Source organism: Typopeltis vanoorti, chromosome 9 (genome assembly GCF_054136105.1).
Source record: "Typopeltis vanoorti isolate ZY-2024b chromosome 9, IOZ_Tvanoo_1.0, whole genome shotgun sequence".
In the NCBI taxonomy this organism is placed as follows: domain Eukaryota; kingdom Metazoa; phylum Arthropoda; class Arachnida; order Uropygi; family Thelyphonidae; genus Typopeltis; species Typopeltis vanoorti.
The window spans coordinates 33,033,008-33,059,600 of NC_143557.1; the positions used below are offsets into that span (position 1 = coordinate 33,033,008).

A 26,593-nucleotide genomic window follows, 5' to 3' on the forward strand; every position below is an offset into this window, starting at 1 on the left:
ACCCACAACAGACTCTGGCAGCTTATTCCACTCATTCACCACTCTCCAAGTAAAAAACCTAGTTCTAACACCCTTGCCGGGTTTCCATGGATGGCCCCTAGTCCTCCTATCACCAGTCCTGTTCTGAAAATTATCCTCTGAATTAATTTTATAGAAACCCTTCAGTAATTTGAATGTCTCAATCATATCACCCCTTTTCTGCCTATCAACCAATTTCTGCAACCCACTAATCTTCAACCAGTTCTCATAAGGTTCATTCCATAGACTTGTTATCATCTTGGTCACTCGCCTCTGGATCCTCTCCACCTCCTCCCCATCAAGAAGAAACCCTAGTGCCCAGATCTGGGCACAGTAGTCAAGCTGGGGTCTTGTCAAGGCTCAATACAGAGGAACAATAACTTGCTTGTCTCTGCTCTTCAAAGTATTCTTCAGTAACCAAGTGATTTGATGAGCTGATTTAGCCACTTTTGCAATGTGCCCCCCCTAAACTTCAACTCCCTATTCACCAACACTCCCAAATCACTGGCCTCATCAATCTCCTGGAGTACAGTTCCACCAGTGTGGTATACTGCTGCTAATCTTTTCACCCAAAAATGCATACCTTACATTTTGCCACATTAAATTGACATCCATTCTCCTTAGCCCAGGCCTCCAATCTATCCAAATCATCTTGCAAAATTTTGATATCTTGTGCATTCACTATTGCTCTAACCAAATTTGTACCATCATCAAACGAATGAATAGTTTCTCTCAGATCCTTTCCTATATCGTTAAAGAATAAATTAAATAGTAGTGGTCCAAGAACAGAACCCTGCAGCACACCACTAGTCACATGCTGTCTTTTGGACTCTACTACTGAATAAACTACTCTCTAATATCTCTCCATCAACCACCCTCCTATCCATCACACCAACCCTATATCCATTCCCATATGCTGCAGTTTACTGATTAGAATTCCATGTGGTATCCTGTCAAAGGCCTTAGCAAGGTCTAGCAGTATCACTGTAAACCCATTATCCTTATCCAGTTCAGTCGTTACTGTGTTATAAAACGTGAGCAAGTTACTGAGGCATGATATACCCTTCACAAAACCATGCTGTCCCCCATACGGTATCCCATTTTCATCTATCCATTCCTGTATTTTTCTCGTGACTACTTTCTCCAAAACCTTGACAATGACTCCTGATATGCTGATCGGTCGGTAATTTTCAACAGCAGTCTTGGAACCTCCTTTATGCAGTGGAACTATATTCCCCTCTTTCTACCCCCTCGGGACTAACCCAGACCCGAGTCTCAAATTAAACAAAATGGTCGAGGGCACTGACAATTCTTTAGCCGCTTCACGTAAGACCCAAGCTGGTATACCATCCAATCCCACAGATGTATTTACATTAAAGTTTTGTAATATACTATTCACCTCCATTTCATTCACCTCAATTCCCATATAAGCTGTTGGTTCCTTCATTCCTGTAATATCACCACCTGGATGATATACTCTCTTACAAAGTGCTCGCTCAGTAATTCCACTATATCAATTGATTCAGTTATCTCTCTACCACTGACATTCCTTAAAATCATTCTGCCATATACATTTTCTTTTACTTGCAGCATATCGAAAAAACTGTTTGGGATTCTCTTTAGCTTGCGTGGCTAATTTCCTTTCATAATCCGCTTTTGCTTTTCTTACGACACTCGTTACCCTTCTGGCCTGTGCTTTATACTGTTCGTGTGCTTGCAGGTCACTTTTCTCCTTAAATTCCCTTCACAGCTATTTACTTTTTTACAGCTCAAGCTTAATGATGTTATTCATCCATTTAACCCATACTTGATTTACTATCTGGACTTTAGGCATACAGTCAGCCATTACCTCTTTCAAATGCTCCTTTACCACTTCCCATGCACTATCAACCTCCAGCCCCTGCAGTTTTACATGCTATGGCAATGTATTTACAGCTCAATAGTTTTGTATCATCAAATAACTGAATATATATTTCCTCTAGCTACCTTCATCACATCCAGAACTTGCTGATATCTTTCAGATAACTACTCTTCTATCCATCTCAGTAATCTATTATCCATCCCTGATTCGTAGATTAACTTGTCATGTGGTGGCTGGTGCGGTGTGACCAGCACTATCCATCAATATGTAAAATGCCTTCATGAAGTCAAAGAAATACCACTGTATACAAATCTGCTTTATCCAACATGTGTGTCACTTTTTATTTTTTGCAGAATGCAAACAGAAAGCTAAACATAACTACACCTTCCTGGTTATGTTTAGGCACTGATTATACTACTGCATCCTCATGCTAAACTGTCATTAAATTTGGACTATATTCTTCACACAATACTACTCTTATCAATACAAAATATACTAATGAAGTACTAATTAAATAATTCTCCTGCATGATGATGACAGTTACAGTCATACCATCACTTTCTACCAATGTCACTTTCCTGTAATCATTCTCCCTATTCTTTACTGCCCAGCAAAAAAATTCATAGGATTTCCTATGGCCTGATTACATAATTTCTTCTCATATTATATTTCTTGGTATACAATTGTACACTATCAGGTCAGATGTGTTTTAACCAATTTTCCCATGCTCCATCCACCTCCTTCCCTAATCATTTTATGCTACTGATGTATGTTAACCCATGAAACTTTCCATCATCATCCACCTTACAGATGATCTACATATATATAGTCTCTTTTGAATGAAATTTTTTCCAGCTTGGCCACTTCCCGAGTCACAACATGGTTGGATTTGGTGTATTACAACACCATCCTTAGAGGATGGAGTTGTGGTGCACCAAAATCCAACACTTAAGTGATCCTAATGGAGGATAGGAATATGGATTGAAAAATAGTTATTCAGCAGCAACTCTAGAAATTCATTTGCTTTGCTTGTATGTTAGGCTCTTGCTCTCTCTCCTTTTTTTCCTATCCAAATGTTCTATTTTGTAATCATTACCCTCTACATTCCCAGGCCTAGAAAGAACAACAACATTCTATTTATTTATGTCACTCAAAAAGCCTGTAAGCCAGTCACATGCACTGACATTTTTCATTTCAATCATGTGAAAAGGCAGAAGTCTCATTTTTAACTTATCCTCCAGTATGTCTTGAGACAGATATTTGTTGCTTATACATTAGTTACATTTCAGTGACAACAAAAATCAGCCTCAAGGATTACCACAAGAAAACTTGGTGTTTTAACCCCTCCTCCCAAAAAAAAAACATTGGGGTATATACAGGAATACCTCAATTATCGCGATTCTCGATTTATTGCGGTTTATAATTTGATACCAAAATTCCAATTATTGCACTCCAAATTCGAATTATTGCGGCCGCGAGATGTAGCCCACTACATATGCAACCAGTTCGAGTCGCTACTCTCCAGGTATCGCTCTCTTGTACCGCTTTGTTTTTATCTGATGCCGCCTTCTCACCACTTACCAGTAACTATCCGCATTTGCCTTAAGTACATGTGGATATTTATTTCTCTTGTTATTTACCCCTACAATGAGTCTATAGCAATCAAGAAGAAATGTAGAGTGATCAGCTTAGAAGATAAGTTGCATATGATAAATAAGTATGAAGCAGGCATAACCAAAGCCAAAATTGCAAGAGAGTACGGTCTAAATGAATCAACTGTTTGCCATATTTTAGACCATGCTGCAAACTCTAAGGCTTCGATCTACGACTAAAAGAAAATTGGAAAAAGGTGATGTTCAGGAACTGCTTCAGTCACATGATAAGGAGCTGAATGATGAAGACCTAATTAACCTCGAGAGAGAACGTGCTTACAATGCTCAAATCGATGATAATGACGAACAAATTGACTTCGCACCGAAGGAATTTACCCTCAAAGAAATGGACGAAATGTTTAGAATTGCTGAAAATTTTAAAGAAAAAATCTTGAACGGCAATCCTAATCTCGAGCGCTCACTGAAAGTTCATCAGGAAATTGAAAATTCCATCTGTTGCTACCGAGTTTTATACAAAGAAAAAAAAGAAAAAATTCCACCAGACAACTCTACACCAATTTTTATCCAAGGAAGAATAATTGTATGTACTGTATGTACTTCTTATATATAAATAAAGATTAAAGAATAATCTTGTTTTTCTTAATGAACCTTCATTTTTTACTCATCATCATTATCATCATCAGATTCCTGCCATGTACCCTCAAGGGGTGTACAAGATATGATAGTACTACGTGAAAAATTTACATCATTACTAACTTCCTATCTACAATTTTCCTCCAGATCAGTCTGTTACTTGTCAAGACTCCAATATTATCAGATCTTATATTTCTGTTGTCTAAGGCACTTTGTACCGTATCAATCCACCTATATCTTGGTCTTCCTCTGGGTCGTTTTCCTGCCAACCTGGCAGAGAACACTTGTTTTGCCGATCTTTCCTCGGCCATTGTTTAAATGACCATACCACCTGAGATTAGCTCTGCTAACGCATTCCTGGATGCTGACAATGTCAAGTTCTTTCCTAATATTCTCATTTTTAATATGATACTGCCATTGATGCCATCTGTTCACGCTTCTAATCTTTCTCAGGACTCTCATATCTGCGGTCTCTAGTCTGTGGTCAAGTGTTTTACTTCTGACCCAGCTCTCAGATCCATAAGTTAAAACTGGTTTGAACACTGTCTTGTATACAGCTAATTTAGTGTTCCGACTAATTTCTCTCTTATTCCATATGAATTTATTCAATTGACTTCCTACTATACCAGCTTTATTGATTCTGTTGTCTATTTCCATATTTAATTTACCATCTTCACTAAAAATCGTGCCTAAGTAGCTGAAATGTTTTACTTGTTCCACAGGTTCTCCGTTCACAATGCAGTTGACATTTTCAACGATTCTGCCTATTTTCATTGTCTTTGTCTTTTTATTGCTGACCTTCATACCATATCTATTACAACAGTTATTCAATTTAGACAAGGAATCTTGCAGACTCGTAGTGGATTTATTGATAAGTATAACATCGTCCGCATAAAGCAAAGAGCTGACATTAACATCTCCAATTTTGATATCATGTTTAATACCACTTTCCTTCATAATGTGATCCATATAGATAATGAATAACAGAGGGGATAATGTACATCCTTGTCTCACACCAGATAACAACTGCTGACTTATAACTCAAATAAAGACTAAGTATTGCTTGATATAATGCTCCATTGACCATATAACTGTAGTGTATTGAATAGCTTCTCTCTTGGCGCCTTATCATATGTCTTTTCGAGATCTACAAAACTCAATGAGAGATCTGTGTTATATTCCCATGATTTCTCCACTATTTGTTGTAAAATGAAGATCTGATCCTGACAGCATCTATTTGGCCAGAATCCAGCTTGTTCTACTCATTTTTTACTTAACACATTTAACATATTTCTTTTTTACTTGATATATAAAATTTAATTAATAGATTTGAAAAATCCTTGGCATTGATCACCCATTTTACATGGTGATCAATGCGTTATTTATCCTGATTATCGCAGATTCGATTATTGTGGTATTTTTCGTGGCAACAATGACCGTGATAATCGAGGTGTTGTGTCGTACCCTGTCCTTAAAGTGCCCTTTCTTATCTCTATTACTCTACTAGCCGAATCCCTGATAAGAGTGAAGCTGTTGTTTTGTGAGACAAAGAAATGCAAATGGCGGATGCCTATTTCTTTGTCTCTGGTACTGGTCCTATCTCCCTCTTCAAACTCAGAGAAATTTTCTTTGTATATGCTGCACCACCCTCAATCCTAGGATATACTAAAAGTAAGCCCAAGGAGATGGATCATAGTCAGCGTTCACTCTTCTCAGATATAAATTTACAACTTGCACTCATGACCTTAACTAATACAGTTTCCCGCCCTTGTGTGGTTCGTTATATTTTATGGGCAAGTGCAGTAGGATCTAGATATAGGTAAGACAATATTCACATTAAAACAAAATATTTTAATTACAGTATTAATTTATATATTACAATGAGAAGCACTTAGTCAATCATTCAATTAAATTTTATGTAATACTCGTACATACAGTTAAATTTTCCCTTTTCACGAGATTCTATTTTTAGAAATATAAATACTATCAATTAGCCACTTAATCTCAAATTTCTACTCTAATCATTAAAATTTCTCTCTTAATACTGAAAAAATTCCATTCTAGATTCTCCTTAACAATCCTATTCAAATTTTACACATATCTCAGTCTTAAGCAAGAACAATCGTAATTCTCTCTCTTTCAAGACACATTTATGAGACTATTAAATTTCTCCCAAAAATCAATCAGCAACAGTTCAAAGAAATGTTTCTTAGCACACACATTAAATCTTCTCAGTCAATAGACTTAAAGTTTTCACCTTACCAATTTGCTAGATATTCTATTTAGCCATATCAATTCTTTCGTCAGACAACTATCTCATATTATCGCTCTTCTTCACACTTCCTCGGGATTTCTATACGATTTCCCTCTATACTTCAACTGGAATTATTCTGTAGTTTTCCACCATCAGGATCTGCTGGGCTTTTGTTTCCAACTGGTAAGTTCTCTTGGTCATTCGATCGTAACTTCCACGAACAAAGGAACCCCACGTGGAGACTCCATACCAGCTGCACTTCCGTGGCACAGGAATACAGCAGCAGGAAAACGTCTAAAAGCCTGGATTGCAGCGTTACCTCTGCTTTTAAACATCGCGCCGTTTCTCTCTTTCATCATTGATGTATATGTCATGCTTTCACTGCGGAACTTAGCGTCGCTTGCGGAATCCTTTCGTAACTCTCGTAGCGTTACGGTGGAAGGGGGGGAAGCACGTGCTACATAACAGATATACTTGAACATTCACCACGTGTCTCAGGAGTTGGCCATTTCACATTTAGATTATTTCTTACCCAGCAAATGGTCAGCTATTTACATATCAATTCAGACTAAGTAACTATATTATAATAACACAATGAAATTTCACAATACTAAATAAGATATATAAAAACTAATTACGATTTCTAAACAAGTGCTTCTTTACTTCTGATAAATCATTATTTTCCTCAAGAGAGTGATAACAATGTTAAGTCCGAGTGAAACTTAATTTTCTATAATGATTAAGTTTCACCCTGACTTAACAGAGGTATTCCTGTACATGAAAGTTTAGCATTATACAAGGGTAATCTAACTCCAATTCATCCCATCATAAAAACAGATTTGGCATAAAAAATTTTAGTACTACATAATTGTGAGACAGGATACACAGCTGAAAACAGTTTCAAGATGAGAATTTGAAATTTCTGGGATAGGTACAAACACTGATGGCAAACTATTTACAAATACACCAAACCTTGTAGATAGAAAACTAGTATTTCAGCTCTTTTGTGATTTTCAGAGAAACTAGAAAAAAGGACAAATAAAGGCAAAACATGCTGATAATATGATGGCTATCAGGTGGGAACAGTACATGCTAACCATATCCCATGAAAGTTACATTAAACCATCAGGAAAGAGAGAAAGACCAATCAACTAATAATGACGTCTCAATGTGTAAGAGAATACAATATGAATATGAGAACAGTTGACAGGTCAGACATAAGTTTAGTTGAATGTGTACTGAAAACTCAATTAAATACAGCATGATAAAAGGACATATGCAGTTAAGAAGAAATAAATCTTTTTTCTTTTTTTTTTTTTTGTATATCCTAAAAAAAGTAGAAAGAGAAGGTGGCATCTTATTTCAGGCTGGATGGGTAATGATACCAGCTAATGAAATTGGGTAACGAGCTGATAAAGTGGGTATACATTAACTAGACAGAAGTTATGTCAAAAAGTTTAGAGGGACATAATTAGGCTAGAACATGACAGCTTCAGTTCTCCAAATCTATTATTATTTTTTACCAAATCCCCGTTCCCATCTCACTTTCGCTCATTCACTCTACTCACCCCAATTATCTATTGCTACAGCTAGCTCTATAAACTTCACAAAATTTCTTTCTAGTCAAGTTATTACAATCCATCTTTTATTGTCTAGTATCCAATTTCTTCAGTGAGCAAATCCAAGGTAAGACCTCCTTCTTTAATTATGGTTTTAACTCTGGCTTGCTACTCCAAAGTCTAGCAATGGCTACTATCTTAAACAATACACACAGAGGTTATTTCTTGTTAAATACGTGCATGCACGCTTTCATTATTGTGTTTAGTTGAAAAAATATATTTACTTATTTTAATTCACATTGATGCTACTACATGATATTCCATTTAAGCTCCATGGTCAAAGACATGAACTTTCATATATTCCTACTTACAACTATATGTACAATTGACCTTCCACTCCATATCACATGTAAAATGGCAATAGCCCAATGAATTCAAAGAATGCAGCAAAAATGCATACTTTTGAATCTGCCCTAGATGCTTTGTTGTTAATGGGAGCTCAAATTTCACGCTGAAGTTTAACTTGCTGCACTCTGTATGTGGGCAAGATTGGAGAAGGGGTTTCCACATAAAAACAATGTAAGTTCCAATTTTATAAGTCTTATTGGATAATTACTAGAAGTAAACAAAAATAAATCAGGAAGCAGACCAAAGTCATCTTATGGATAGAAGATATTTTTTACTTACCAACACATGCACCCTGTCGAAATGACATAATTGGACAAAAGGAACTGCGAATCATCATATGTTTGAAATGCTTCACTGGCCATCTTCGCTTCAGGTCCAAATTTCCATCCACACTAATAATACTAAACAAATGCTAACTGATAAATATAATGCATATAATGAAAAGAATAATTACATGATTAGTTAAAATGAAAGGCCATAAAAAATAGAAGTTGAGAAAACAGTTTAAAATGCAAAACAGTCAACCAGTAATTATATCAGTGGTGGCCGATGAAAATTTTAAGTGGGGTTGCTGCATATACAAAATAAGAAAAATAATTAATTTTTTCCTAATCAGTAACCAATTTATTAATAACTAAATTTACATATTAAAAAATTTGATTTATTAAAAATATTATTTGAAAATAAAATCCACTCTATTTTTGCCACAGAAATAATGTGCACAAGCATACAATTTATATGTATGAACACTGCTCAACGAGCAGTATCGGATTCACTTGTTACGTGCAGTAAAAGTGCAAACGAATATCGGGAAGACTAGTTGCAACTGACCAAACATGATAATTCCGACATTAGATCAGTGGTGGCGAACCTTTTTATGTGTGCATGCCAAAAATATACAAATCGAGTTGCTGACATGCTGGCGCGTGCCAAAAATTTACTAATCGAGTTACTGACGTGCTGGGCAGTTTTTAATAGGGGAAAAATTAATCTAAGTTTATTTATTTATTTTATAAATTTATAATATATACATTTATTTATAATATTTTATTTTATTTATAATATTTATTTATATATAAATTTATAATATTATTCAGTAAAAATTGATTATTGTATTATTAAACTGATTTTAATGATGTTGGTTTTAAGAAAAAAACAGTAGTGAGAAAAATATTTATGCATTATAACTAACCATCGAAGTTAGCTGAGCAGGGGAACAGCAGAAGGATGCCAACTTGTCGGTGAAACACTTACCATATTTCTTCGAAAATAACTCTCCCTCGCATATAACTAGCACCCGTGATTTTACTTTATGAAAATAAAACATTAAAAAGTTTTCCATATACCTCGCACATGAAAAATGTTTAAACATGTTCACATCGAGGTGGCTCGCTCCCTGCGGTGAACAACACGCCCTCCCCAACAGCTATTATACTGCAGATGCGGGAAAACAAGTAGTTTTATTGTATCCCTGAATAAGGTACAGAGTCTTTTGCAGTCTGTGTAATATATTTCTCAACAAATAGTGCAATTACAGACAGCTGGAATAAAAACAGCACTAACTAATGAATCACATGTCCCCCTCTCACAGAAACTATGCTGTATAGACTCAAGCAAAACCATATGTTGCATAAGAAACACAATATCTAACTAAAAACTATTGTCCAATTTTTCAATTATATGAAATAAGTGTTTGTTTGATTGCATTTGAAATTTTCGATGTCATTATGACAGATTACAAAGACTAACTTAAAATAAAATTCTACCACGAATTGAAACATGCCATGTAATGCTTGTGTGAGTTCCCCCTGCCAGCTCAAATGCAAACAAGCAGCAATAAAAATCAACCAAGGGTTGAAACTTTGTGTGAGTTGAGCCCGCCGTTAATGAGAGGTTCCGTCGGAACGATAAACACCCCATCGTGAATGTGTTAAAACTAAGAAATATATAGCGAATGTTGTTATGACAGTTTCAGATGTCATGGAATTTGGTTGAAGAGATTTAGCATTTCAACTCAACAATTGTCGGTTGCCTTTGTCTTTTGTTAATACTGCACCAATCATATGCACATCTTCATAGCCGCTCTTTGGTGTAAAACAAAATTGAACATGTACGTATTGTAACAATTTAAAAAAAAACGTTGAATAATCTATAAGCGTATAGATTATATCACCTTTAAATCATTGACGTGCCAGCAAAATTCTTGGGCATGCCATAGGTTCGCCTGTGATCTATGCATTAGATCACAGTGCATTTGTTTCATGTAATGATAATTGAGAAGATATAATTCTTTTCACATTTTCAACAGTGACACTCGTCATAATTCAGCCTTGGATCTATAATAAATAATTATGTTATTTTAACAGAATAAAATAAGACTTACCAAAAATATTTAACCCTCACCACAAACACACACTAATAATAAAAGATTGGTATCTCACAGAAATAACAAGCACAAGCATACAATTTATCTGTAGTGACACTTGTTACAGAGTTGTCACTTGTTACGTGGAGTGACAAATGAATACTGGTGGGTCTAGCCACAACTGACCAAACATGATAATTCCAACACTGCGTTAGATTGCAGTGCATTTGTTTCGTAATTTAAAGCATTAATCAAACAATTCCAATTATTAACTATTCAATCTATGTCAAAACAAAAGCTGTAACCTTTAACATGTTGTATCGCATTTATATAATGTTATAAGCATTGCAATTTTTTTAATTTTTATTCTTGCAGTGTTTATGTACAAGCCGCCATTGAATTACATTATTAAAAATGAATTCATGCAGCGCAATGTTGGGCATTTGATGGAATGAAAAAGGCATAAGGAATGAATTAAGCAATTTAATGATTTCAATATTTAATTTGTCACAAAGAATTTTCAGAGACACAATATAAACTGTGTAACATGTGCACAAGAAACACGAAGAAGTGAGTAAGTTTATGAATGTTCCATTCATAAAAGGTTACATGCTGAACTACAAAGCAAGAAATTATGTAAAACTGAGGAGTATGCTGGGTTCTGTACAAATGCACTGGATTTTGTAAACTCTCAAGTTGATAAGATAAGGAAGGGGATTTTTGAGTAAGCTACGTATGCTTTTTAATTTTGTTGGAGGTTTGAATGTTACCTTAATATCATGTTTATGCAGTATTCTATTTTTTCCGATATTCCCCTAATGTAGGGTTTCTCAAACTTTTTCTATGACAGAACACTTCACAAATCCTGAAAATTTCACCGAATGCATTCATTAATAATTAATTGATAATTTAGCTGATTTTTATTAATTAATAACACTGGCCAACAAAAAAAAATTTTTTTTTTTCTGCTGATTATGATCTGACACTTGTTTTTTACTAATTTGGGTGTGCGCTGATTTCAAATATCAAACCCATTTTTCTCTATCACGTCAGGTTTTTCCTCTATGGCATTTTCTTTTTGCTAATTTGTAAGTTTTTGATAGTTTTAAGGAGGCAGTACTATTTGGAGGATCAAAAAAATCGATTTTTTAATATTATTTTCTGAAAGTATGTACTTTTAAAAATCTGTTCCAAACTTATTATCAAGAAATTCGAAAAATTCCCGAAGATTCAAAGCTATTATTCAAAGCAGTGCGCAGATCAGAATCGGAGCACTCACCGCTCTCGCTTGTTAGTAAACAAATAAATGCGTAAGAACCTGAAATGGCATGTACTGGCGCTTTGAATGCGAGAGAGGCCGATAACTGACCTAATACATTTAGGTGATGAAAAGTAGGTGATGACAACTGCCTAAAACAAATGAATGCTATATGCGTCATAGTGGACAATGAACGATCGAAATCAGTCAATCGTTAATCGATCGTGAAAGTATGATGAGTGCTTATAACGTTTCAATAAAGTCTCTGGTTTTTTTTTGTCTTGTTAATTGCATGTTAGTCGGCAGTGAAGAAAATACATCATGTCTACTACTCGAAATTGTGTCAATAGATTCCTTCCTACATTTGTGGCAGCTTTACTGTTCCCAGTCAAAGGACAAATATCACTGATTTCGTTAAGAAAGTGTACTTTGCATACTTTGACATAAAAATTGCAGATCAGGACAAGTCATGGGCTCCAAATAAAGTGTGTAAGTCATGTGTAGAAAATTTACGACAGTGGAGCAAGGGAAAAAGCCAAAAATTAGCTTTTGGCATTCCAATGATTTGGCGTGAACCGAAAAATCACGTAGATGATTGCTATTTTTGTTTAGTTCAGGCTTCTGGTTATAATAAGAAGAATAAGAAAAAAATTGTATCCAAATCTCGACTCAGCAATTCGGCCAGTTTCTCATTCCAATGATATAGCCATGCCAATTTATAAAGGACTTCCTTTACTTGAGAACGAGCATGATCGGGATATGCCAGATGTTCTTGAGGATCAAGACCCAGATGTTGATTAGACAATGAAAATTTAATTTCTAGTTCTGGACCGCAACGTTTTACTCAAGCGGAATTGAATGACTTAGTAAGAGATTTGGGCCTATCAAAGGAATCATCGGAATTGTTAGCTTCAAGATTAAATGAAAAAAACTTACTGGAGCAAGATACGAAGATAACTTTTTATCGTAGCAGGGAAAGTAATCTTGTACAATATTTTAAACACGAGTGTGGGTTTGTTTACTGTAACAATGTGTCAGGTTTACTAACTGAAATGAGTGTTGTACAATATCATCCAAATGAGTGGCGTTTATTTATCGACAGTTCAAGCAGAAGTCTCAAGTGTGTCGTACTACACAATGGGAATGTATATGGCTTAATTCCTATTGGCTATTCAGTCCACTTAAAGGAAACATATGAGGACATTAAAAAGGTTCTGAAGTTATTAAAATATACAGACCATAACTGGATCATCTGTGTGGATCTTAAAATGGTGAACTTTTTACTTGGCTTTCAAAGAGGATATACAAAGTTTCCGTGTTTTCTATGCTTCTGGGATAGTCGAGCTAAAAACCAACACTGGAGTCAGAAACATTGGCCTCTTAGAATATCCTTAAATGTTGGAGAACAGAATGTTATAAATCAACCTTTAATCGACAGAGAAAAAAATCATTTTTCCACCTCTACACATCAAACTAGGTCTTATGAAGCAGTATGTTAAAGCTTTAGATTTACAGGGTGACTGTTTCTAATACATATGTGAAAAATTTCCACGACTTAGTTATGAAAAAATTAAAGCTGGTGTATTTGACGGACCGCAAATTAGAACTTTAATGAGAGACCCAAATTTCATCAACTCTATGAACGAAATTGAGAAAGAGGCCTGGACTTCAGTTATGATGGTTGCGAATAATTTTCTTGGAAACAAAAAAGCGTGCAATTACAAAGATCTAGTGGAAACAATGCTTGAAAATTTCCAGCGCCTAGGTTGCAACATGAGCATAAAGCTTCCTTTCCTATACAGTCATCTTGATAGATTTCCAGAGAATTTAGGTGCTGTAAGCGATGAACAGGCGAAAGATTTCATCAAGACTTAAAAACTATAGATGATTGGTACCAAGGAAGATGGGATTCTCACATGATGGCCGACTGCTGTTGGAGTATTCAAAGAGAATGCCAAAACAGAACACACAGTATAAATTGCTACAAACAAAAATTTATTCCCTGAAACTCATGTGTAAGTAAAATTGTTATTTTTTTATAAATATTCTTGTAATTTTTAATGAATATTGTTAAGTAGTTATATATCTAATTATCGGCCTCTCTCGCATTCAAAGCACCAGTACGTGCCGTTGCAGGTTCTTACACATTTATTCATTTACTAACAAGCAAGAGCGGTGAGCGCTCCGATTCTGATCTGCTGACCACTTTGAATAATAGGCTATATCTTTCGGAATTTTTCGAATTTCTTGATAAAAAGTTAGGAACAGATTTTTAAAAGTACATACTTTCAGAAAATAATATTAAAAAATCGATTTTTTTTTATCCTCTAAATAGTACTGCCCCTTTAAAACTATCAAAAACTTACAAATTAGCAAAAAGAAAATGCCATAGAGGAAAAACCTGACGTGATAGAGAAAAATGGGTTTGATATTTGAAATCAGCGCACCCAAATTAGTAAAAAACAAGTCTCATATAAAAGTCAGCAAAAATTGTCTTGGACTGTGTAATTGATAATTAATATCAATTAATTATTGATATTATTATTGATATACATATAATATTACTGATATATTATTGATGATATTAAGTCAATTAGATTTTCATAATCACTTGTGCTGAAGCTGTCACTGTAAATGGATTCAGAACCCAGAAATTGTCCTCACTGGATTTTGGAAAACATTGCAAAAGGGTTGATTGTAAGTCATGCAGGTGTTCTAAAATTACGTTAGAAACTTCATTTACTTTAGAATTTATTTCAGTCAAAAATTCATGCAAGGGGAAAACAATCAAAATTATTCTGTTCAACCTTAGAAATTCAGAATTGCAACTTCCTATCAAAAGATGCAATTTTATCTCTTGTATTAAAAATTGTAATATTCTTTCCTTGTAATGATAAGTTAATTTCATTGCACTTTGTAAAAATATCTGCCAGATACGCAAGACTCATCGACCATGAGGAATTTCTTGTCTTAAATTATGTGACATCAAGAAGACCATTAACTCACTACGAAGTTCAAAAAGCCTCAATAATGCTTTTCCTCTGGATAGCCATCTCACTTCAGTATGTAATAAAAGTGCGTTATGTGCACTACCCATTTCATCGCACAAAAGTTTAAATAATCTGGATTGAAGCGGTCGAGATTTTACATAGTTGATCATTTTTATGGCTTCATCCAAAATAGTTTTTAAATATTATTATTATTATTATTCGTGACACCTCCAAGGAGTCCGAAGACTCATCGCGGGAGGACACCTATTACAACCGTCTCCACTGAACCTCTACTATCAATCATCTCCATGCGGGATGAAAAACCCAAGTTCCTACAAATATGTAGGAATTCTTTTTGTTACTAGTGCTTGTCTATGCAAAACACAATGACTTTTGGTGGCTCTTGTAGCTACTTGCAGGATATGTGTTACAACTCCCTTCATCTTTTCTACCATTGCTTGAGCACCATCTGTACAAATATCAATACACTTCTCCCAACTGATTTCCTGTTTTGTAATATAATTATTAATACAGTTGAATATATTTTCTCTGGTAGTTTTTTCTTGTAGATATTCACGAGTAAATCTTCTTCAATACTTTTATCAAATATGTAACGAACAGCGAGTAATGCAATGAATATTCACTGCAAAGTATAAGTCGATGAACTAGCTAGCTCTTTCTCTATGTCAGCAGAAAGATCTTGGATGCAGCGTGAAACAGTATCATTTGATAATTGTATTGCATCAATTTTTTTTAGCAACCTGCTCGTTTAATATGCATGATACAATGTCTTCCATACAAGGCTTAATTAGCGTCTCACCAATTGTATGAGCTTCACCATGAAGTGCAATGTGGTAACTCACGCGAAAAGATGCCTCTGTTGCATTTTCAGTTGTAGCCATTTGAAGTTCAGATTTTTCTAGCGAGTCACGTTATCTCTTAAAAAAATGTACATCTTTTCCTTTGTAATCAGTGTGTTTCGTTTTGAAGTGCCTACGAAGTTTAGCTGGAGCCAAAGAACTGTTTACTAGTATTTTATTACATAAAACACACATTGAATCAGGAGCATATGTATTGCCAATACACGTAAATCAATAATTTAAATAACTTTCATGGTACTTCCGTATTGGTCTGTTCTTAGATGACTCTTGTTCTTTAATATTAGCTATTGAAGAAACCACAGTTTGTAATTCCATATCTTCTCCAATCATACGAGTAGATGTGTCAGCAGAAGTACTTACTCCTCATTGTGTTAAAGTTCCTGTCTTTAAACAAGAATCCATGAGTAATTTTTGAATAATATCAAATTCCAATATTTGTCAGAGCTATAATAAAAACAAATAGAATTGTGTTGTAAAGGTAACTTTAATATGAAAAAGAATAAGATTATAAATAAGAAATGTCGAATAATATAAAAGTAAATGAATAATGCAAAATAGTATAAAAAGACTGCAATACAAAAAAGTAAATATGAATTGTAACAATCACTGCCATAAATAGGGTATGAAGGGCCTGTGGCAAGTGTCTAACTTGTGACACCCCCCCCACACACACACAACCCAAAAATGAAAAACATTTTGAAAAATTTAAATGTAACAAGTTAAATTTCACTAAATGCAATATGTTAAATACTTGCTATTAACCCCATCAAAATGAGTTGCCTGTAAATCCAATTATGTATTTGTATAAATAAATAATCTATTAAATAAGAACAAATTTTTATTCATATTCAGTGACAGATAAATTAAAGAAATACACGACATAGGTATAATATAAAATAATATAATAAAAACATAAATAAGTTCAGGAATGACTTCTAATGGGACTATATTGATCAAGTACATATAATAAACAACTATGTTATACCAACTAGTTTCACCAACTAAAGCTGTTGGCATTTTCAGGGTACATAACTGATATAAGGCACTAAAAAGTAAAAAACTGTTATAAACTATAATCAACCGATTCCAATTATATTAGACAAAGAACAGAGCGCGTATAATACATGCATAGAGAGTGCATGATCTCACTTGTTGTTATTTAGGAACGTTCTATAGTTGGCACTGTAATTCAGTTCTGGCGAGTTAAGAGATCTAATAAGGGTCTTCCAGATCACAGCAAGATTAGTCCTTTGTTCCTGTTAAGGTTTTGTATACAGCGGGCAACTGCTGTGGCTTCTTTAAAAATTCGGAAGCAGAAGTCCTCTTCTATGTAAGGAATTGTGCTTCTATCCCACTCTATGATATGGTTCATTCTTGAGAAATGAAAAGCTAACCCCAATTTTTCTTCTCTGTTATTATTGACGTCACCAATGTGAACTTTTTGCCTAATCTCAAGGCTCCTTGAAGTCTGGCTAATGTAATTCACGTCGCATGAGCAGGGTATGTTGTAAACTCCAGCATATTTGAAGAAAGGATGGCTATCTTTTGGAGATCTTAAGAATTGCCTAATCGTTTCTGTAGGTTTAAAGGCCACTCTTATTTTATGTGGTCTAAGAAGTCTTGCAATCTTATTCAAAACTGTCCCTAAGTATGGAATGACGATGGTAGAAATGTAATGTATGTCATCTCGTTGTCTTTGTGGGGGATCAGAGAAAAGTATCTTGTGGACGAGTCTTCAAGGAAATCCATTCATGGTAAGGTTGTTAGAAATCAGGGATAGTTCCTCCTGGAGGTCTTGTTGATCTGTTGTAAGGAGAGAGAGGCACAGTTTTTCAGCATGTGTACAAGTTTCTGAGAAATGTGGTTGGAGAAGTGAAATGTAAATAACATTCTGTATTGGTAGGTTTGCAGTAAACTGAGAGGTTGATACCACCACGTTAGCTTCTTAATTAAAGTGTCCTGAAATGGTAATTGGTTATCTTTTTCAAGTTCTAGAGTGAATTTGATTGTGTGGTGTAAAGAGTTGATCTTGTTTAGAAAGTCTAACAGGTCCTTTTTTTGTGCGGTTCCAAACAATAAAGATATCGTCCGCGTATCTCCACCATACTGTGCGTTTAGGGTCTACTTCAAATAAGATTTTACTTTCAAAATCCTCCATAAAGAGATCAGCACAAGATGGAGAGAGAGAGAGAGAGGGGGGCTACCCATTGCAAGACCAGTCAATTGCTGATATATGGTTTATTTCCATATGAAAAAGTTTGATGTTAAACAATGACGGAACAGAGAAGTAATATCTTGTGGGAGCAAACTTCGTAAAATATTGATGACTTCCTCCACAGGGATGTTAATGAATAGAGATGTAACATCCAAGCTGGCGAGTAGATCCATATTGGAGATTTAGATGTTGTTCAGTTTCTCCACGAAATGTTGCGAATTTCGTGTATAAGTATCCGAATTATGGACTTGTGGTTTGAGGATGCCTGCCAGGTGTTTAGATAATAGATGTTGGCAAATTGATTCCATCTACAATCGGACGTAGTGGTATTCCATTTTTGTGTACTTTAGGAGCACCATATAGTCTTGGTGTTAGTGGATGCATAGATTTCAATCTTCGTTTTAAGTCTATAAGCCAGTTCACCATGTGGCGTATTAAATCGTTGGTGTCACTGTGATTCTTTAGTGTTGGATCTGTGACTAGGACACGGTAGGTTGATGTATCCAATAGTAAGCTGTTAATCTTATCTTCGTAATCACTGGTGTTTAAAATCACCAGATTTTAAATTGAGTCAACATTGTATAGTTTTTCTTCAAACTATACAATGTTCTTTTTTCCAGAGGAGTGATGTTTTTGTTAGGAGTTCTGGAAGATGACAGGATGATACTAATTTTTACCGGAACCCATAGCTAATGATATTAGCTATGGGTTCCGGTAACAACGAGGCTGCTTTTTCTATATTACAAATAATATCCACTTTAGGGACATGTGATCAGGTGTTATCGCAAAATTGAAATCTATTTTAAGTATACTGATTTTTGGTTTTGTTAATACGTGATCCGATAAATTAAAAATAACTTTGTTATCTGGTAGAGAAGGTTTTGACTTAAAACGTTTTGTATAAAGATCGTTGAATTTTTTGATTTGGTTTAATCCCATTAGAAGTCATTCCAGAGCTTTTATGGTCAAGAAAATTAAATGTTTTTTAACATGAATAAATAAGTTCAGCATATTTTATAAAGAAATTTTTCTAGCTTTATCATTTGTAAACACATCTATCATATCGTCATAATTTAATGTTTTTGCAATATCTTTTTCAATTGATATTATAGACGTTTGTCAATCGCTCTTGTCCAAGAGCAGAATGAAGATACGATTTTACAAATTTCAATTTGCTAAACGAACGTTCGTAGGAAGCTGTTGTTACACGCATTATTATGAAAATCCTTAATGCTATCTAGATTTGGATACGTGTTTTGTAATGACAGTTTGTAATTTTTTTGCAAGATTTGAAAAGCATCCATATCGCCTAAATTTTCAGAAACTTCCATGGCTTGATATTTGAAACTCTCAATTTCACATACGAATTCGGGAGCATTTAAGTCGCTATATTTCAATGATATAACCTTATGATATTTATTGTTTTGGCTAAACGTTTTGCCGAATTGTGAAGCAAATCGAAAAAATTATTTCGATACTGTTGAATTTCATTTTTTAGAGCTTTTATCATTTTCGACAGTGATTTTTTTTTTTCTTGTAAAAGTAAATTTACTTTATTTATAATAAATTTAGTTTAATCCTTTATCCAAGTGTGGGCATACAAAGTTTGCACCTGAAAGTATCTTCAGGACTAGGGTAAGGTAGTACAACATCGGACAACTCATAGCAAAGGTGGAAAAAGCTAACATCACTCCTATCTCAGTATCTTCCATAATGCAAAACACATCTCCTTGCAGATATGTATAATGTTAAGAATTAAGGGAAGGGCCACTAGCCAGACTAGTTTCGACCTTTATTGAGGTCTCTTCAGTGGGACCCATGCCCAGAAGTGGAGATACAGGGAAGAAGCAATGGTGCGGTCATCTTTACCTATAGGAGTTGCCAAAAGGTGTGCCACCTTTTATTAAATTACTCTGGATTTAGAGAAAGATGTTGAAAGTTTATTTTTCACTTGGTTAGACTATAATAAATTTAGTTTAATCCTTTATCCAAGTGTGAGCAAACAAAGTTTGTGCCGGAAAATATCTTCAGGACTGGACTAAGGTAGTACAACACCGGGCAACTCATAGCAAAGGTAGACCAAGCTAACATAACTCCTATCTCAGTATCTCCCATAATGCAAAACACATCTCCTTGCGAAGTGTCAGGTGTGCTATCAAATAAAATAGAAAAATATTTTGCTTTTTGAATATTTGAAATAATATGCTGTTCTAATTTTAGAAGCAACTATATTAAGTATATCATTTTGTATTATAGGAGAGAAATAATTAACTTGATTTTTCTCATAACTTTCAATATATTGCGCAGTAATAGGCTCATAATGACTAATTAATTCTATCGTGTTCAAAAATTTTCCACATTCAGGATGACCAATTTTTTCACAAGTTCCTCTCAAAGCATCATTTTTTTTATGCAGTGCAGAATGGCATCAAAAATAACTTTTAAAATATGCCTCCACTTTTCTTTTTCTTTTAAAATTGCTTCTTGTAATTGATCGTCTATAAAACCACCTTTCTTAAACTTTTTATTTGAAAGTTTTCCATTCAACGTAATTTTTTGTATGATATAATGAATTTTCATGACACGGTAACATAGGATTTAAATGCTGCCAGTCTCAAAACCCCAGTGGTTCATACATTCTGATTTTTTCCAAAAAGAATACATGGAAAATAGAACAGTGCATCTTTTCACTTGCAATATATCAACCAATTTCTGAGCTTGTTCTCCGTTTGACATGGTTTTCACAAACCATTTTTTATCAAAATGCCAATTTTCTGTATCAGGATAAACACTTATATTATCGCACAACTCGGGTCCATGTTGAACAAATATTTGTATGTTACTATTGGTTATGTGCCATGTTGTGGGATCATTAAAATCTATTATTTTTGCATTATCAATACTTTCTAATTTAACATTCACTATATAATTATCATTATTACATTGCTTCTCGATTTCCTGGTTTTGATATTCAATTGTACTTTTCTCTTCAGTTTCAATTTCATATGAAACATAACTACTTGTAGAAGGCAGATTTAATTCATTTAAGCTTGAATGAACTAGAGGTGGATCATCTGTTCTTAATTCCTGTTTGTTGCTATCATCATTTTTGGAATCATCACAAATGGTTGTTACGTCAGTATCAGTCCCTGATGAGGGGAAATCGTTGGTATTGGTGAACAAAGATGTAGAAGCTGCTCCAATGCTGGTGCTGGTTCTGTTGAAAATTTGTTCTCTTTGGTATCTTTCTTTAAAATTCCAAATCTTCTTATATCGCTTGTTGCTTTCTTTACTTGCTCTTCCTTTTCTCTTTTCCTTTTGAGAAAAGCAGCTCCCGATAAATTTTTCTCTTTCAAATTACCGATCTAAATGACAATAAATTATTCTTTTTCTATTAATTAATTTTTAATTAATTAATTAATTATTTTTAAGAGTTTTAAAACAATAAAATCTTATTTTAAAAAATCGAATTAAAACAGTTGCCTTCTACAGATTTTTACTATAAATAATTAATTTATACAATAATTTGAAATTTTGATAATTAAAGGTAAATTATAATTATTGAGGGCAATGTAAGACGTAAAGTATTAAAAAATGCCAAAATCACCCAACGAGCGATTTTGGCATTTTATCAAAATGCGCCTCTGATTAATATGTTTATTATTTATAAACTACTTACCTTCAAAATTTTATTTGTCTATCAAAAATCCAAAAATAAGTACACAACTAAAATCAAAGTCACTTAAACACAGAATACACAATACACTCAATATGTTTCACATTCAAAATTGAAATGATGCTGAAAAAAATGTAAGAAGTGCATATCACGCTGTTTCGTCTATCCAAATTCAAAGCAGAATTTAAGAAAACGAATAGACGTAATATACACCTATGTTTCAGACTAAATATTTGGACAGTGTTTCTGAAACACTAGATATCCGTGTACCTTTTCTTTAATTTTCATTATTATTATTATTCCGGACAACTCCAAGGAGTCGACAGACTCATCGAGGGAGGCCCTAACATCATGTCAAAAACAACTATTCGGCATTCACACAGTATCTATCATACCTTGCCTTGAACTCATGTACGGTCGTAGCACCCACAACAGACTCTGGCAGCTTATTCCTCTCATTTACCACTCTCCAAGTAAAAAACCTAGCTCTAATACCCTTGTCAACCACATTCTTGCCAAGCTTCCATGCATTGCCCCTAGTCCTCCCACCACCAGTTATTTTCAAAAATATCTTCTGGATTAATCTTATAGAAACCCTTCAGTAATTTGAATGTCTCAATCATATCACCCCTTTTCCGCCTATCGACCAATTTCTGTAACCCACAAATCTTCAACCTATTCTCATAAGGTTCATTCCTCAGACCTGCTATCATCTTGGTCACTCGTCTCTGGATCCTCTCCACTTCCTCCCCACCACGAAGAAACCCTGGCACCCATAACTGGACGGAGTAGTCCAGATGGGGTCTTATCAAGGCTTAATACAGAGGAACAATAACTTGTTTGTCTCTGCATGTTAAAATATTTTTCAGAAGCCAAGTGATTTGATGAGCTGATTTAGCCACTTTTGCAATGTGCTCCCTTAACTTCAATTCCCTATCCAACACAACACTCCCAAATCCCTGGCCTCATCAATCTCCTGGAGTATGGTTCCACCAATGTGATATACTGCTGCTATTCTTTTCACCAGAAAATGCATAACCTTCACTTTGCCACATTAAATTGACATCCATTTTTCCTAGCCCAGTCCTCCAAACTATCCAAATCACCCTGTAAAATTTTGACATCCTGTGCACTCACAATTGCTCTACCCAACTTTGCATCATCAGCAAACAAGTGAACACTTCCTCTCAAATCCTTTCCTATATCATTGATGAACAAATTGAAAAGCAGTGGTCCAAGAACCGAGCCCTGTAGCACTCCACTAGTCACAAGCTGTCTTTTAGACTCCACTCCTGAATAAACCACTCTCTGGTATCTCTCCTTCAACCACCCTCCTATCCATCTCACCAACCTTATATTCATCCCCATCTGCTCCATTTTACTGATTAGGGTTCAATGTGGTATCCTGTCAAAGGCCTTGGCAAGGTCCGGTAGAATCACTGTAAACCCATTATCCTTATCCAGTTCAGCCGTCACTGTTTTATAGAACGTGAGCAAGTTACTGAGGCATGATCTACCCTTCACAAAACCATGTTGTCCCCCATAGAATATCCAATTTTCATCTATCCAATCCTGTATTCTTTTCTTGACTAATTTCTCTAAGACCTTGACAGTGATTCCTGATATGCTAATCAGTCGGTAATTTACAACAGCAGTCTTGGAACAACCTTTATGCAGTGGAACTATTTTCCCCTCTTTCCACCGCCTCGGGACTAACCCAGACCCGAGACTCAAATTAAACAAAATGGTCAAGGGTACTGATAATTCTTTAGCTGCTTCTCGTACAACACGAGCTGGTATACCATCCAAACCCACAGATGTATTGACATTGAGGTTATGCAATAGACTACTCACCTCCACTTCATTCATCACAATTCCCGTATAATCTACTGGTACATTCGTTTCTGCAATGTCACCACCTAGATGATATATTCTTGCAAAGTGCTCACTCAGTAACTCAACTATATCAACTGATTCAGTTACCTCCCTACCATCGGCATTGTTTAAAATCATTCTGCCATATACATTTTTCCTTTTACTTGCAACATATCGAAAAAACTGTTTAGGATTTTCTTTAGCCTGCATGGGCAATGTTCTTTCGTAATCCTTTTTTGCTTTTCTTACCACACTCGTTACCCTTCTGGCCTGCATTTTGTACCGTTCAATGTGCCTGTCGGTCACCTTTCTCCTTAAATTCCCTCCATAGTTGTTTCTTTTTTTTGCAGCTCAAGCTTAATGGTGTTATTAATCCATTTAACCCCTACTTGATTTATTATTCGGACTCTAGGTATACAGTCAGCCATTGCTTCATGCAAACACTTCTTAACTGCCTCCCATACACTATCAACTTCTAGTCCTTGCGGTTGTACATGCCATGACACTGAACTAATCAAACTCCTAAGCTTGTCATACTTTCCAGCCCGATAATTCCACATGTACCCGGTCTTAATTGTAAATTCCACAACTTTAGTCACCTCCCAAGTCAAGACCCTATGATCACTCTCACCAATTGGTGGCAATGTGGTCATATTTGTTACAGCCAAATCTTCAGATGTAATTACTAGGTCAAGCACTCTCTGATCCCCCTAGTATTTTCCATTACATCCTGTCGCAGATAGTTATCCCTTAATAACCGCATAAAATCCAATTCCTTCCTCTCGTGTGTCCTCTCCTCACTCCAATCAATACGACCATAGTTAAAATCTCCCATAATAATTACCCTCCTTCCTTCTATTTGCTTGTGCATACTCTCTCCACCATCTTTTCCATCACCTGGTCTATAGCAGCACCCAATTGTATATTTAGTTCTGCTAGCCACAATCTCACACCAAATGGCCTCAAATGTGCTCTTTTCTCTATCCTGCAATTCAATTTCTATTCTCCTTGGCTGCAGCTCATCAGCTATCATCATCAATACTCCTCCCCCCATTTTATTCTCCCTGTCATTCCTGAACACACTATACCCATCACATTCAATCCCACTAGCTTTATCATCTTGTCAGCCATGTTTCACTAATACCAACAACCTGTGGCCTGGAAGTGCCAACCAAGACCCAAAACTCTTCCTTCTTGTTCCTAATACTCCTAGCATTAGTGTACATGAATTTAAGACCCCCCCCCCCATTAGCCCTATCCCTACCTTGATGACTTATATTAACTATCCCATTCTGATTTGTTGTCCTTATTCGCTCGAGCATATTATACTCATTCATACATTCAACTGCCTCCCTAAGGTCTGTATATCTACTTCCCCCCCCTTAATAAATCTAATTTCCCTGATTTTGCACATCCACTACATTCAGCAACACTTTTTCAAGTTTCCTTACGCTGAATCCATTCAAATGCAAGCCATCCATCTTATATAGATCCTTTCGCCCATCGAACTCACTCCACACGTCCACAAATTCCACACCACTCGTCATAAAGTCATTTGCAATTATGGCCTTCCTTTTAAACACTTCACTCTCATACTGCGGCAAAAGGCTAATCATCCTAACTCTCTCACTCTTTTCTTTTGCTACCTCAAACAATTCATTCAGATCCTCTATCATTTCCATTTTATCTCCTTTCAAATCATTTGTACCTGCCACAACAATCAATTCTTTCACCCTTTCCTTTTGCTCTCTAATAGACTCAGTTACATCCTTTATGGTCGCACCAGGTTGGTACGATTTTGTCAAATCCTCTACTAACACACCTCGTACTAACGAGTCTCTATACAGCACTCTCTCCTTCATTTTGTTTACGTTCACACTCATACGCTTATCTTTCCTATCATACTTTTTATTATTGGCTGGTACACTCAGTCGACTTTTGTTCATACACTCTAGCTGCTGCTTTGGCCTTTGTATCGCTCTGCTCAACAACGCGATCTCACTCATTGCATCTATCTCATCTTTTTTATTCTCTATAAAACCATTAATTTGCTCTGAATTAATACCATCATTCACACTTTCTACATTCATGCCCTCACAGTTCTCTGGTACAACCTCGCCATTTCTTGTCATATCACTATTTTCTTCATTCTGAAGTTTGACAAAAATATCACACTCACGACTTGAAATACACTTTATTTACTCATTCTCCTTACATTTTCTACACACATTCACTCCTTTATTATCTTCTAACCATACTCCGACCGCACTTCGCAAAGCGTACATTTCGCAGATAGTACACTGAATCATCTCATTTATATTACCGTTATTGAATAAAGATGGCAAACCTTCATTACTGGCTGCCATTTTCCTTCTTACGGGAGCCATACTCGCTTCTAACGTTTTTAATCAAATTAAAAATGTAACACCAAAAACACACAAACAGACACACTAAGATACGCAAGGCAAACAAAACTACATAATATTCAAGTAAATTTATCAATGATAACTTAAAATAACACTTATCTTATCAGGAGCGCTCAAGCTTCTATTTTCCATCACTTCTTCTGTCCTCGAGAGCAGTTTCCTTGTGTGCAATCAAAGTTATCTACCCAAATAGAGTCATCTTCTTTCCCATTATATCAAGCAAAAATTACCAGTAATTTAAGACTTGAGATACGTAATGAACAATCCTTGACAAATTACTAATGAGAAGTGAAAGATGTGCGCGATTGTAGGCCAGTAGAAAAAGAGCAACTATTAAAGAAGTACATATGATTGATGCGGTATTAACAAAAGATTGTACGACCCAAACAAAACAAGCTGACGATTGAATTGAAATGCTAATTCTTTTAAACCGATTTCCATACTATCTGAAATGCATTCACTATATATTTCTTAGTTTTTAACACATTCATGATGGGGTAGTGTCAAGCAAAACCATATGTTGCACCTGCAACATGTGGTTTGCTTGAGTGTATACAGCAG

At 35.2% G+C, this 26,593-nt stretch overlaps 1 protein-coding gene across 6 annotated transcripts in view; it reads right to left on the reverse strand.

Annotated features, from left to right (window-relative positions):
• Window positions 1-26,593, reverse strand: part of LOC150102961 (WD repeat-containing protein 13-like) — a 436,326-nt gene that overhangs the window by 82,534 nt on the left and 327,199 nt on the right. For all 6 annotated transcript variants that reach the window (XM_090398329.1, XM_090398327.1, XM_090398328.1 and 3 more), the window contains one exon: window positions 8,626-8,747. In XM_090398329.1, coding sequence (XP_090254455.1) covers window positions 8,626-8,747 — 122 coding nt within the window. The remainder of the gene's footprint in view (window positions 1-8,625; window positions 8,748-26,593) is intronic.